Below are 14,569 nucleotides of genomic sequence, written 5' to 3'. Positions count from 1 at the left end.
TTTGGAAATATCATTGCAGGCACATGCTAAATAATTTATTGTAAGCCTTAATACATACTGTATGTGGAGGGTAAGTAAAAATGTTGATCATGGCTAGACTAGACCTGCTCACACTGAAAGTCCTTATAATATTATGACATCTTGTTTGCAGGGCTTTTACAGCACATGAAGGTATCCAACACACTGTTTATGCTGTAAAGTGACGAACAGCAACGCCCCCTTCGTCAAGAAAGAAGAGATTTTAAACCACACTGTTTCACAGCTACTTGACATATTTCCTCTTGGTGTGTCTCTGTGTTGGTTGTTGGGTCAAGTCACCCTGTCTAACGATACCAGCAAACAGGCGTGCTCCCTTCAAAATAAAAGCATGTTTTTGCAACGCGAAAATACAAAAAATAAAATGAAGCAACGCAGTTAATGAATTAATCACATTAATCATAGTTATTGTTATACGTTACACTTGAAACCAACAGTGAACGGTCAGACACCATTGTCATAGCGCCTGACCTTGTTACAATTCTTCTCTTATTCTATTCAGCAGCTGCTGTAGCTAGCTAACTAGCTAACGTTAACCGGACATCTTTTGTGTAGCGTTAGCGTCATGCTGGCTAGCTTGACAATAGCTATCTTTTCGATAAGGAAGTTTATCATTACGTTTCTGGACCAAATCCCAACTTCTTTGACAAGGGGGTATGTTCACCGCATCACTAGCTATTTCTGTCATCAAGGTATACCTCGTGAAGTGCGGTTTCGTGAATTAAGTGCTTCATTAGCCATTTCTGACTCTAATGTAGCGTTAGCTCTCGTTGTCTTGCTGCAAAGAGAGCTAACCTAGTGTGTGCTGTTGTGTAACATTCGACTAAAGCTAGCTAACTAAATGCGTGTAGCAGTTTATGATTAAATAAAATAGTTGTGACGCTTTGAAATAATCAGTGTATTGTAGGTGACGGTATTATTTGTCCCTAGCTTAGAGTTGGCTGCAGATATAACGTTAGCTAGCTAGCTAACTAGGCTGTCGCGTGTGTAAAACCACTAGCACTTGACTGTAGCATCGTCCATTGTTCATTCACTCATTCACAGTGACATAGTTTAATCACGCTTAACCTGCTCTGTTTCCCTGCTTAACGATGTGAGAACAGTAAGACGTGTGCATGCAACTACGTTATGGTTCAGTCGTTCATAATATTCATTCATTAGTTACTTTGCTAATGAACTAACTAAACCTGCACACACTGTCATGGCTAAGCTGTTGAGTGTTGTGTTATCTCTGTATTATGATGCTACTTACCTTAGCTTACATCAAGTCAACATTTTGTGTAACTTCATAACATCTAATTTCATTCCCAAATATCAATTGCAAAGTTTAGTTTATGAAACAATACAGTAGTGCCACATGAACAGATTTACAATTAACCCTCGCACGCTCCTCTGACTTTGTTTATCATCAGACTCTTGTCACAAGTCTCAGACAGCTGGAGAAGTTGAAACACAGCAGAGACTACAAAGCAGCTGGATACCTACTGACACTGCCTGTGAAGGATGTCTTCACCATTATACTACAGCCAAGACAGTGTTACCCGCTTCAAGAAAAGAAAAGCTCGTTTCTCTTTCAGTGAAGTGCACATACTGTTGGATGAAGTGAGGAAGCATCGCATGGTTGTTGTAGGTATGTGTCTCAAGTGCTTATCCCTTCCAGGATGCTTTCATTCACCTTCTAAATGAAGAGATTGTGCTTTGAGGTATTGTGTGGGGGGTTTCCCAGAAAATGAATGAGTGGTTGCAAAATAGCTGGTTCATAAAACAAACAAAGAAAGCAAAGCAAAGGTAACAAAATTGCTTGGGAATCAAGCGTATAATAGAAATGACAGTAGGTCTGTGAATAATCAAATGTAGCCAATCATTGACACAATGACATTTGAGGACAAGTGCTTGACGTCATTTTGTTTCTTCCCCCCCATAGGTAAGTTTAATCGTGGTGTGCCAACAGATATAAAGAAGCGCACATGGGCAGAGATTACCGCACGTGTCAATGAGATCGGAGAGTGCCAACGCGAGATCATAGAAGTCATCAAGAAGTGGTCTGATCTAAAGTGCGACACCAAACGGAAAGTGGCTGCCATGCGGTCAGGGACAGTGCCCAACAGGGGTCTCAACTCACGTCTTTCCAGAGACCTTAATCCGACAGAGAAGATAGTTCTCCAGATTCTGGAGATGGACGATGAAGATCAGAGCATAGGTGACTTCGGCCCACTGGGAGATGACGATGATGTGCCAGAGGAGGAAGAAGAAATGGAAGAGGAGGATATGATTGGAATGCAGAGTTCTCCTAATGGCGGGTTGGACATACCCCCATCAACCTCCTACGGCATGAGTGAGTGCTAAACCAAAAAAAATGTTTGTCTTGACTTTGCAGCCCTGCAGCCTAAACATCAGCGAAGTTTATACCTGCATAACACACACCAAGTTATTTAAATAAAGCCATAACACCTTCCTCCCAGAGTACTGTGTGCAACTGCTTAGCTAACATTTTGCCAACAAGATGTCCATTTATGGCACATGGGTGACTCATTTTTGAATGTTGCAGGAGACTCATCACAGTCTGCCTTTGATGTTCAGTATGAAGTACCTCCAACAGAAGGTAGGTTGTCAAGATTTGGGTCCAAATGAAGACAGATCTTGAATATGTGCAAGAACTTTTTATTAATTAGAAAACACTTTTCTTTGACTCTAGATACTGAAGGTGCGTTTGGAGACTCAGACGATGACCAAAGGGATGACGTACTTCCCTCCACTCAGGCAGCAAAACCAATAGAGGATCACCAAGCAAACAACGGCATCCAGAAACAAGGACATCCTCAGACGTCCTCCGGACCTTCAACATCAACAGCCACTACGCTTCCATTGCCAGGTCAGCCCTCACAGAACACGAGAGACAGCATGCTACATAATGCATCGCTGAGCCTTCAAGAGCAGCACGCCACTAACATCCTGTTGGAGACAGTTTCACGCTCCTTGGAGCTTCTGTCTGAGTCGGTGCAGCAGCTGGCAGAGACTCAGCAGGAGTTTGTGCGTGAGTCGCTGCAGCTCCAGCGGGAGACGGTGCAGGTTCTCAGAGACTTCACAGGTGGAGCCATTGCTCTCATGCATGACAAACTGAATGGACGACCAGCGTTATAGCAACAAAGTGTCAGACAGAGATGTTAAGTTGTATCACTGACTACATACATGACCTTCAGGTGCAGGAACCTTTCAGTTCCTGTGGACTCCACTGCTGGTTACTGTACTTTGTGATAGTACTCAACAGACTTTCTGTTGTTATATTTTAAAACTGTATTCGTAGAAACATTGTATTGATGGAATCACTGTCTGTGAGGTTACATGAGAATGGATCGAGAAGGTAACCGATGTTAGCCATAATGAAATAACATGTGGAGTTTGGGTTTTTTTTGCTACTGAAAGTGAGACTTCTACCACGTTGTTTTTTTTTTTATCAAGCATACACCACAATTAAAGCCTTTACATTCTTTTAATGTTGACATGCAAAAGTCAGTCAGTCAGATCCGTGTGTGTCCTTGTATAAGGTGTAGTTGCATCAGTGTCTGGAGGTTATCACATGTACTGTAATGGTGAGTGGATTTCCACACCTGACCATTATATGGTCTATACGTCTGAAAGCTAAGTTAGATACTTTGAAAATACTTGTAACTGAATAATTTGTGATTGTCTGATTTTGTTTTTCTACATTGCAAACATGAACACTTGAATATGAAAGTTTCAATAATTTCTTTTAAATATGAAATAAACCCCTCATGTATTTAAACAGAACATAAGTCATTTCCCTAAAGTGTGTCACCTTCACAGTGTCGGGGTACAGAGACTGCAGGGGCCTGAAATGTTATACATTGGAGTGGAAGAACACATTGAGACTTTTAGTTTCACATTTTTAAGTATGCAATAATTAAAACCAACAACAGGTATACACACATACAAAAATATAAACATTCAGTCTGAGGGAAAAAGTTCTGTATCGTTTCAAAAGCTTATTACTGGGTGATTTAAGCCCAGAACCAGTTCTAGGAGAAAGGTCATATCTGAGGTAATGATCAGGGAACATTTCTGTTTGTGAATAGAAAATGTTGCACCTCAAAGTCTTGTATCAGTGTGGACGTTGGGATTGGGCCTCAGAACTCCAGTGATCACAATGTTTGAATCCAGCTGGATTTGCGGGCTGGACTTTGATTAAAAGCATGCATTTTGATATTTTGCTGATAAAGTGATATGACATCATGGTAGAGTTTACATTTCAAATCTTAAATTTGAAACTATTAACTGCTTCATAGTCTGATTTTCCAATAGACTGAGAATCCTTAAAACAACAGACCCACTTCTTTTGTGCTCAGACTTTACCCTCAAACACATTAATGAAGGTTCAGTTGTTTCCACTTTCTGATGCAGGCCGGTTCACACAACAGTACATGTGTAATAAGAATCGCACATACAGTAGACCTCAAAGGATAAAGATATTCAATATGTTTTTTTGTCAATAAGTACAATGAAAAGACCAAAGCCGACAATAAATTGATCCTATAAACTGTGTTGTCAAATCCTGATATATCTGTTTCCTCTGTGCCATAGAGCTTCATTATTGTCCCATAATGATCAGATCAGTGAGCCACACCGTTGCACCGGATAGCACACTGCAACGTAACGTTGGCATAAATACTCACTAGAGCATGATATGCGTAGTCATCCACAGCTGAAAATAGTCCCCAACATTCCTCCTTTTTGAGTTATCACTTTCTAAAACCTGTGGTGCCCAGCCGTTTAACCACCACATTTAAATACTTTGTGCTGAAATGCAGTGGGGACATAATGGCCCAGATGAAGAAACATTTTTTAAGTGGTCTTTTACATATGTGATATTTAGCAATGTGATGAAGGGAGTGTCTGAGGTAGATAATTATGGAAAAATTGCATAACAGTGCATCTAAAGGGCATGTTAGAACAGAGCCAACAGTATGAAAATGCCACTGCCCTAAAATATGACAAAAGAAACAACTCAGTTCACAAGAGCTCATGAGTCAAGTTCAACCAATCATCAGTCCTTATCCTTATGAGGTTTAAATGTGTGAGAACATGAATTAAACTGGAGCGAGTCAATTATTCCATTTGATTATCCATAATAATTTCAAATCAAACTTTTTAATAAATTCTTTAAAAATTGCACACAGATTTCTTCATACATTTCAAACAGTTAAATTCAAATACCACCCCTGTCAGTCTCCTCACTGAGAGGCTGCCACAGGAAGTACTCGCTACACATTTTTTTTAAAGTGCAGTAGCCTCATCTACAGCAACTGCTCTATGTCCAAGAGGAATCTGAGGAGACATTACAAACTACAGCAAGCAGCAGCTTGTAATATAAATCACCATTCTAGCTAGTTAGGTAATTAGTCAATCTAATATATTATGATTTTACAGTATATACTGATACTGAACAGTTATAATTATAATTATAATGTTCTACTTTACATATTTTACGTCTTGGGTTCAGATTTTGTCTGAATTTTGCACCAGAATCAGCAGCAGCCAGCCTGAACAGGTGCTATGAATGGAGTGCTCTCATTTGTTAACAATTATTGGTGCAGGCTATGAGAACATTCAGAACATTTTTAACAAATTACGCTTTTTAAAGTGTTGCACAAAATCAACCACTTTCAAAAAGTGATGCCGTCATGTCCCTAGTGTCCCCAGTGTACGTAAAGGACACCTGTGTGTTTTATTGAGACTTATAAAAATGACAGTATGTGTCTGTAATCCATTTTTAAAGATTTACAGATTGACTTCAGTAAGAGGGAGTGAGACAGACAGACTTACACCTTGTTGGTTTATGTCTTTTTATGGCGAGTGTGAACAAAACCAAAAGAACCCAGTATAATCCTTTATGAGGTGAGGACATGCAGTGTGTGACATGCAGTGTGTGATATCTTTGATCGTCCTTCACTGAAACACATCTTGACACTGAAGGTCCAGCCAGTTTTGCAGGTCCATGTAAATGTCAGTAGGGGGCTCTGCTGCACAGTCTTGTGAGGCCAGACTGCTGATACACAAGATGAAGCCATGTTCACAGTGTATTTCTTCGCTACCCTGTATTGTGCAGCAGTGTTACATACAATCAAAATAATTTTGGCATGAAAACTTTTGAACATCCCCGGCCCCTGGTACATTTTATCATGTCAGTTTTCCTTTGAATATGTTCAACCAAGAAAGGCACTTGACTCTTGAAGTTAATGTTAAATGAATCAAACGTAGAACATGCTTTAACTTGAGCTAAAAGCTTCATATCAGAGTACGTCTTCAGCTGACACATTACATGACCAAACAGGACTGGTAAAAGAGCCAACCCTGTCAAATGGAAACACAGTCAGTGGCAATTCTTGAAATCATCAATAAACGGTAGAGTTGTAGTTAATCAAACATTAATTTAATTAACTACAGCTGTTACAATACTTTGTAAATGGTTAATAAATACTGTTCATCTATAAACATTATTTGGATGGCCATTATAAAGTGGCAACTTCTGTTTATAAACATTTACAATTGCTTAATAAATGGCTTATAAAGCATTTCACAACAGTCCAATAACTAAAATAACTGTTCAACAGTCAAATAACTAAGCTGTTTTCCATAATGTACCATTTATTAAAGGGGCACTATGTAGTCTTGGAGAAGAAACTCAGAATTTGAATATTTGCAATATTTATAAGGTAATAATACAACCTCAACAAACATATATTTTTTCCATAAGTGAATAAACAAGCTGTTCTCAGAAGAAAATAAGGTCCCAGAACACTTTTTGAAGCTAGTAAGGTGGCAGGGTCTGCCACATATAAACAAAGTAAAACTGTCCTTTAGTCCTTTAAGGTCAGTTTGTTTATTCAGTCATGAAAACAAAGAGAGTTTTTTTTTTTTTAAGATTGTTTAGGCATTAAAAAACTACATAGTGCACCTTTAATGATGGTTATTATAAAGTGCTACCATTGAACTTTGTGTTGGATGATGTTAGGATTGTAGGATGGGGGTTGCCAGATCTATTGCTCCATTCTTAATCAAATACTCGTGAAAAATACTAATGCAAGCACATACACCAGGCACACGCACACACACATGCAGACACATGCGCACACACAGAAAGCGGCTGAGTTAAGTCAAATTGCATTGTTCCCCTGCGGACCCTTCTGCCTCAGTTGCTCTAAACAGCTGCCAGGGCCGGCCCGGCGTGCCGCAGCAGGGAGGGGAGGAGGGCAGGATGCAGCAAGAGTTCAACAGTCTGCTGGGGGATTCCTCCTTTGCAGGAAAGCAGTGGGCAGCATCAGTGTCTGGCTGGGGGGCTGGGCTCCTGAATAGGCAGCTGTATTCACATTGTGAGCCAGTCATTTACCTTCAGTTCTTTATGGAGCCCTTAAACCTGAGACTTAAGCCTCTCTGAAAGGGCATTATTCACTTTGAGTACCTATAAAACTCTATTCTACTTGATTGTAATCCCCCTCGCCTCTCTTCAGAATAAAATACGACTTTGTCTGTTTTACCTAGAAAGTGAATATTTACACTAAACCTGTGCCTGATTAAATTCAATTATTAAATTCCTTTATAGGCTGCATTTCTCTGTACTGTTCCACATGAAACATTGCATTCATGTGGCTGAACCAGTCCTACATCAGCAGAACAAATACATTGCTCCCATCTTCATCTCTCTCCAAGCGTTATCCTGAAGGTATTTTTTCCCGTTTCAACAGAGTTGGTCGACATCTGGCCAAAAGAGACCCAGATTTAGAGAGGCACAATGAAACGGAAAAAAAATAATCTATCTATCGATCTGTCCTGCTGCAAGTCTATATGTAAGTTTCCTCCCCCTTTCTATTGGCCCTTCTGACCCCTGCACCCTTTCCTTTTCTTCAGTTTTCACCCCCACCTGTTCTCATTCCCTCGTTCCTCCCAGCTCTCTCTTTCATCTCCCATCTGTCGCTGAAGCTGCCGCAGGACAGAGTCTGGGCCGGAGAGGAAAGGTACGATTGAAGGCAGGCAGATTTGTTGCTCAGTGTGGACAGGATTAAATAATTATCATGCCTCCCTTTGTGCCCCAACAAAAGAGTAATTATACATCTGCTGCTAAGTCAAACAGTTGTGTTTTATTTACCGCATCTTAGCTGTTGTTTTGGGGAGGATTTGTGACGTGATCAATGACTCACAGAGACAGATTTGTTTGTTCCATATGTGAAGGGAATAATCAGATTGTGTCTGAGAAGACTGCTTTACAAAATGTTTGTCAATGTTCTTCTTTATAGTGGCCCGTACACAGCCACTGCGGAGAAGTGGTCCACAGGTTGTGATCTGTGTGTAACGATTGTACCATTTTGACTGAATCTCTGGAGACATCCTGAGGCACATTATCACCTGGTTGATGAATTGTGATTTACACACCAAATTAACACCTGTGCTATATTGTGTTGCTGTTGGGTGAAACTCTGACTCAGCTGCTTTTTGAACCACAACCAAAGAGCCACCTTCCCGTATACCATGACGAAACTCAACAATTCTTATGGATGATGGAACCCATTCAAAACCATCTGGAGAAACTCAAACACGTATGGCCTTTCAAGGTTCAACAAATGAGGCTCTGCATTGTTCTCAAAAAGTTGATGATGATTATTAGAAGCAGGGCTGAATCAGTAACATTTACATTTACATTTACATTTAGGGCATTTAGCAGACGCTTTTGTCCAAAGCGACTTACAATAAGTACATTTGTCACAAGAAAGAAACCACAACATATCACCGTTGATAAAGTAGAAAAGATAGAAACAATATTCAAGCCCTCTTCCAAGCAAAGTAGCTGCCATTTATCAAGGATACCTTTCATAAGTGCTATGATGTAAGTGCTAAAGGTAGGAACATACAAGTGCATATTATGATTTTTCCTCGACAGTGACTGACAGGTCCATGTGAGGGCAGTCTTTCCCCGGGATGAAGAGGAGTTCAGTTTTACTAAGGTTGAGCTTGAGATGATGGGCAGTTGTCCATGTCTGCCAGACATTTCGAGATGCGCATGGCAACGTGGGTATTGGAGGATGGGGGAAAGGTGGGGAACAGTTGGGTGTCATCTGCATAACAGTGGTAAGAGAATCCATGTGATGTGATTGCAGAGCCTAGTGATCTAGTGTATAGTGAAATCAGAAGCGTTCCTAGTACTGAGCCTTGAGGGACACCAGTTTCCAGGGAGCAGTGTTTTGACAAGGAGCCATTCCACGACCTGGAAGGTGGGTTCTGTCAGGTATGATGCGAGCCAGGTTAAAGCAGAGTCAGCGATGCCAAGTTCGGCCAGAGTGGAGAGGAGGATTTGGTGGTTGACTGTGTCAAACGCAGAGGATAAGTCGAGGAGGATGAGGCCTGACGAGTGGCATGAGGCTCTGGCGGTCCGGAGCGACTCAGTCACTGTGAGGAGGGCCGTCTCAGTGGAGTGAGCAGTCCTGAAGCCTGACTGATTAGGGTCAAGGAGGAAGACAGTTGTTTGTAGACAGCACGTTCCAGGGTTTTAGAGAGAAATGAGAGAAGAGATACAGGTCTGTAGTTTCAGATGTCAGCTGAGTCCTAGGTTGGGTTGCTTTAGGGGTGGCTTTACTGTAGCTGTCTTGAAAGGAGCTGGAATATGGCCAGAAGTGAGGGAGGAGTTGATCAGGGTGGTGAGGTAAGGCAAGATGTTGTGTGAGGTGTTTTGGAGAAGAGAGGAGGGAATCGGGTCGAGGGAACAGGTGGTGGCACGGTTAGACGTAACTAGTGTGTGAACATCTTCAGAGGAGGGAGGGCTGAAGCAGGTAAGGCTGTTATAGGTGAGGGTTGGGGGAGGTGCATTCTGGTATGGCGTAGGAGTAAATGAGGAGCTGATGTCTTTAACTTTCTTAGTAAAGTAAGTTGCAAAGTCATCGGGAGGATGGAGGGGGAGCGGTAGGAGGGGCGAGGAGCGAATATGGAGAATAGTTTCCAGGGGTTGGAGGCAGAGGAGTTGATCTTATACAGGTAGAAGGCAGATTTGGCTGCTGAAACAGTTGATGAGAAGTCAGACAGGAGGTGGTGGTAGTAAGTATAAAGTATCAGTAAGTATAAAGTATCAGTCTGACATGCAGGCTGATCCGGTTGGGTCGACCATTATAGCTTTTTCAAGGCCGATTATTAGAAATCAGGGAGACCAAAAATTTTCATTTGCAGTAAAAATGAAACTCTGATGGAATAAACCTAAATACATTTACATAAAGTACTGCTCTAAAGGACAATTGTCAGGTACTTTACTTGAGTATATCCATTTTCTGCTACTTTATACCTCCTCTCCACTACAATTATGTGATAAATGTAATGAAATAAACATATACAGTACAGACCAAAAGTTTGGACACACCTTCTCATTCAAAGAGTTTTCTTTATTTTCATGACTATGAAAATTGTAGATTCACACTGAAGGCTTCAAAACTATGAATTAACACATGTGGAATTATATACTTAACAAAAAAGTGTGAAACAACTGAAAATATGTCTTATATTCTAGGTTCTTCAAAGTAGCCACCTTTTGCTTTGATTACTGCTTCGCACACTCTTGGCATTCTCTTGATGAGCTTCAAGAGGTAGTCACCTGAAATGGTCTTCCAACAGTCTTGAAGGAGTTCCCAGAGATGCTTAGCACTTGTTGGCCCTTTTGCCTTCACTCTGCTGTCCAGCTCACCCCAAACCATCTCGATTGGGTTCAGGTCCGGTGACTGTGGAGGCCAGGTCATCTGGCGCAGCACCCCATCACTCTCCTTCTTGGTCAAATAGCCCTTACACAGCCTGGAGGTGTGTTTGGGGTCATTGTCCTGTTGAAAAATAAATGATGGTCCAACTAAACGCAAACCGGATGGAATAGCATGCTGCTGCAAGATGCTGTGGTAGCCATGCTGGTTCAGTATGCCTTCAATTTTGAATAAATCCCCAACAGTGTCACCAGCAAAGCACCCCCACACCATCACACCTCCTCCTCCACGCTTCACGGTGGGAACCAGGCATGTAGAGTCCATCCGTTCACCTTTTCAGCGTCGCACAAAGACACGGTGGTTGGAACCAAAGATCTCAAATTTGGACTCATCAGACCAAAGCACAGATTTCCACTGGTCTAATGTCCATTCCTTGTGTTCTTTAGCCCAAACAAGTGTCTTCTGCTTGTTGCCTGTCCTTAGCAGTGGTTTCCTAGCAGCTATTCTACCATGAAGGCCTGATTCACACAGTCTCCTCTTAACAGTTGTTCTAGAGATGTGTCTGCTGCTAGAACTCTGTGTGGCATTGACCTGGTCTCTAATCTGAGCTGCTGTTAACCAGCGATTTCTGAGGCTGGTGACTCGGATGAACTTATCCTCCGCAGCAGAGGTGACTCTTGGTCTTCCTTTCCTGGGGCAGTCCTCATGTAAGCCAGTTTCTTTGTAGCGCTTGATGGTTTTTGTGACTGCACTTGGGGACACTTTCAAAGTTTTCCCAATTTTTCGGACTGACTGACCTTCATTTCTTAAAGTAATGATGGCCACTCGTTTTTCTTTACTTAGCTGCTTTTTTCTTTCCATAATACAAATTCTAACAGTCTATTCAGTAGGACTATCAGCTGTGTATCCACCTGACTTCTGCACAACACAACTGATGGTCCCAACCCCATTTATAAGGCAAGAAATCCCACTTATTAAACCTGACAGGGCACACCTGTGAAGTGAAAACCATTTCAGGTGACTACCTCTTGAAGCTCATCAAGAGAATGCAGAGTGTGTGCAAAGCAGTAATCAGAGCAAAAGGTGGCTACTTTGAAGAAACTAGAATATAAGGCGTATTTTCAGTTGTTTTACACTTTTTTGTTAAGTACATATTTCCACATGTGTTAATTCATAGTTTTGATGCCTTCAGTGTGAATCTACAATGTCAATAGTCATGAAAAGAAAGGAAACTCATTGAATGAGAAGGCGTGTCCAAACTTTTGGTCTGTACTGTAGATATAATATAATAAATATAATATGATATAAATAAATAAATCTAGTCGCTAGTTACTTTGCAGAATCAGATTACTCAGTGTTTATAGGTTATTGTGATGTGTTAACAATCAGATATTGTTGTGGAGGGACATTGTGTGAGAAGATGCTGCATCAGAGCCAAAGTAGCACATTTTTAAATAAGTCTATGTAATTGGCAACCGACAGAAGAATCACTGATGCCGATATTCGGAAGAATGCTGAATATCAGCCCTGATTATCAGCCAGGGCAGCCAGGGCTGATAATCGGTCTACCTTGATGAATGAACCTTGATTGACTGCATATAAGAAAGACTACTGCAGCACTGAATAGACAATAAAAAGAGTTATATGACATTTTAAACACTGAATTGTCCATCCACTGTATACAAACAGCAGATCCTACTTTAGATCATTCACGAATGTTGCTCATGTGATCGGACTATAACTCAAATGATCTTACTGAACTTCGACACAGATTAGTATTAATACAGTTGCATACTTGAAAATGTTGCAACATGACCATGTCATAATTATATTTTGTGTTGGTGAACCTAATGTTTTAATTTGATCATATTAAAATAATGTATATGTTTATATTGCAGTAGTCAAACGTAACTACAGTAAGCTCATTTACTGAAGTACTACACTTAATGTTTGTAGTATTTGTACATTACTGGAGTAATTCTATTTTATGCAACTTTATACTTCTACACCACTGCATTTCCTCGTTACACATTGTACTGCACTGCATTTATATTACAGCAAGAGTTACTTTGTCGATTAAGATTTTTTTTTCTAACCTCTCCACACAGCATGAGCACATTAACACCTGCATCATTAAAATGCTGCTCACATGTTAATGCATCAGTTGTAATGGTCCAACAATATTCAGCATATAATCTTCAAATGGGACCATTTAACATAAAGTCTACTGTTATTTTATTATTTACTTGGAATAAAAATGTAAAGTACCAGACTTTACCTTCTAACAGAGTATTTTTATACTCCTACTTATGTAAAGGATCTGAATACTTCTCCAACCACTATTGTACTATGATAGTGAGTCAAAAAGGAGACAACTGAGACAACGGGTCCAGTTTACCACAGGGGACGATGCATGTATGTTGCATGCATGATCTACCTGGCCTGCATGTCTCGATACCGGACAAAGCAACATTTTAAACATTAGTATGGACAATGTAAGAGAACCACCGCAGCAAAAGAGACAGGACGTAGCACTGACTTGTGTAATGGTAATGTAGCTAACATTTAATGCTAGCATTTTAAAGGAGTAATATGTGTAATATGTGACCAGAATAAATGAACCTGAATTAATATCAAGTGTGAAGAAACAGTGTTGATGTTATGTCAGAGACGTCTGCTGTATGTATTGTGTTGTAGAGATGGCTACTGAAGTTAGAGTTGTCTACCAGCCAGCCCCGGCCCGTCCAGTCTCGTGATACCACTTTGTACCAGCGAGAGACGATAGTCTGATAGTCCCGTAGTTTCAGCTGGGAGATACGTCAGCTGTAATCGTAATAAATGAGCAAAATAAACTCACAAAATGTCAAGAAATTATATTTTCTTACTTCTATGTTTTGTACTAAACAGAAAAATACAACCGCACACCTGAATTCAATTTCTCTCTTTTATCGAACTAGACGAGCGTTATCACACAGTTCACACCCAGGCTGCCAAATCCAGTTGAGCAGGGCCCCCATCACCCGTGGTGACTCCCCCTGTGGTCCAAGGTTCCGGTCTGCACAACCTACACACCTGTGGCTCCAGGGCTAACTGAGCCATGAGCTAGTTCGCTAAAGGTAGCTAGCTACAGACAAGGAACACTAGCAAAGAGCAGCAGTTGTCGGTTACTCTGGTGATATGCTGCCCCTTATGGTTACGAAGCTGCCCTTGAATTCTGCCCATATTCTACAAATTATACCTTAATTACAACTTTTTCATATCATATGATGTTTTTGATGAGATGAGAGTCTGCAATAATCAACATAACTAAATGACTAGTTTTATTTTGTCCTGATCTGATGAAACACAGAGCAAAATGTGTTTGAATGATCAAAATGGACTTTTAATTTCTCTTTAAAGCACTTTGGTCAACATTTATTATTGTTTCAGTGTTCCCTATCAATAAATCAACTGTCATCATATCATGATAGTAAAAGAGGAAATGAAGGTTCAGTCAGTGGTGAGAGGGAAAGACTTCAGTCTCGGGGAACACTGAAGTAAAAGTAGCTTTTCTATACTTGTAGGCACAGATGGCTTGAAAAAATTAGAAGTAAAAGGCCTAAAACACTGATTTAACAACCTGGGAGAAGGGACACTAAGGAAACGTTTACTAGTCCTGTCTGTATACTGTAAGCCAGCTGTCCTGCAAGAGTCTGGAGGAGGACTAAAGAAAAAGTAGGTTGCCTAAGTAGGCACAGATGGCCTGAGGAAACAAGAAAGAGTTTCCAAACACTGACTTTATAACCTGTGAG

At 40.7% G+C, this 14,569-nt stretch overlaps 1 protein-coding gene across 2 annotated transcripts; it reads left to right on the top strand.

Annotated features, from left to right (window-relative positions):
* The first annotated feature begins 508 nt into the window (after positions 1-508).
* LOC311269288 (uncharacterized protein) lies at positions 509-3,536 on the top strand. 2 transcript variants are annotated; one of them, XM_084373356.1, is made up of 5 exons: positions 509-690; positions 1,449-1,666; positions 1,961-2,371; positions 2,585-2,638; positions 2,732-3,536. In XM_084373356.1, exons 2-5 carry the CDS (start codon positions 1,540-1,542, stop codon positions 3,175-3,177), a joined length of 1,038 nt encoding a protein of 345 aa, XP_084229482.1. In that variant the 5' UTR covers positions 509-690; positions 1,449-1,539; the 3' UTR covers positions 3,178-3,536. The 2 variants fall into 2 exon arrangements, with proteins under 2 accessions (XP_084229482.1, XP_084229483.1); XM_084373357.1 differs by having other exon boundaries at positions 509-728.
* Positions 3,537-14,569: the final 11,033 nt, after the last annotated feature.

This window comes from Pagrus pagrus, assembly GCF_965226575.1.
Source record: "Pagrus pagrus genome assembly, chromosome: 14".
Taxonomy (NCBI): domain Eukaryota; kingdom Metazoa; phylum Chordata; class Actinopteri; order Spariformes; family Sparidae; genus Pagrus; species Pagrus pagrus.
The sequence above is the reverse complement of the archived record's forward strand: the minus strand, read 5'-3'. Positions and strand labels throughout refer to the sequence as shown.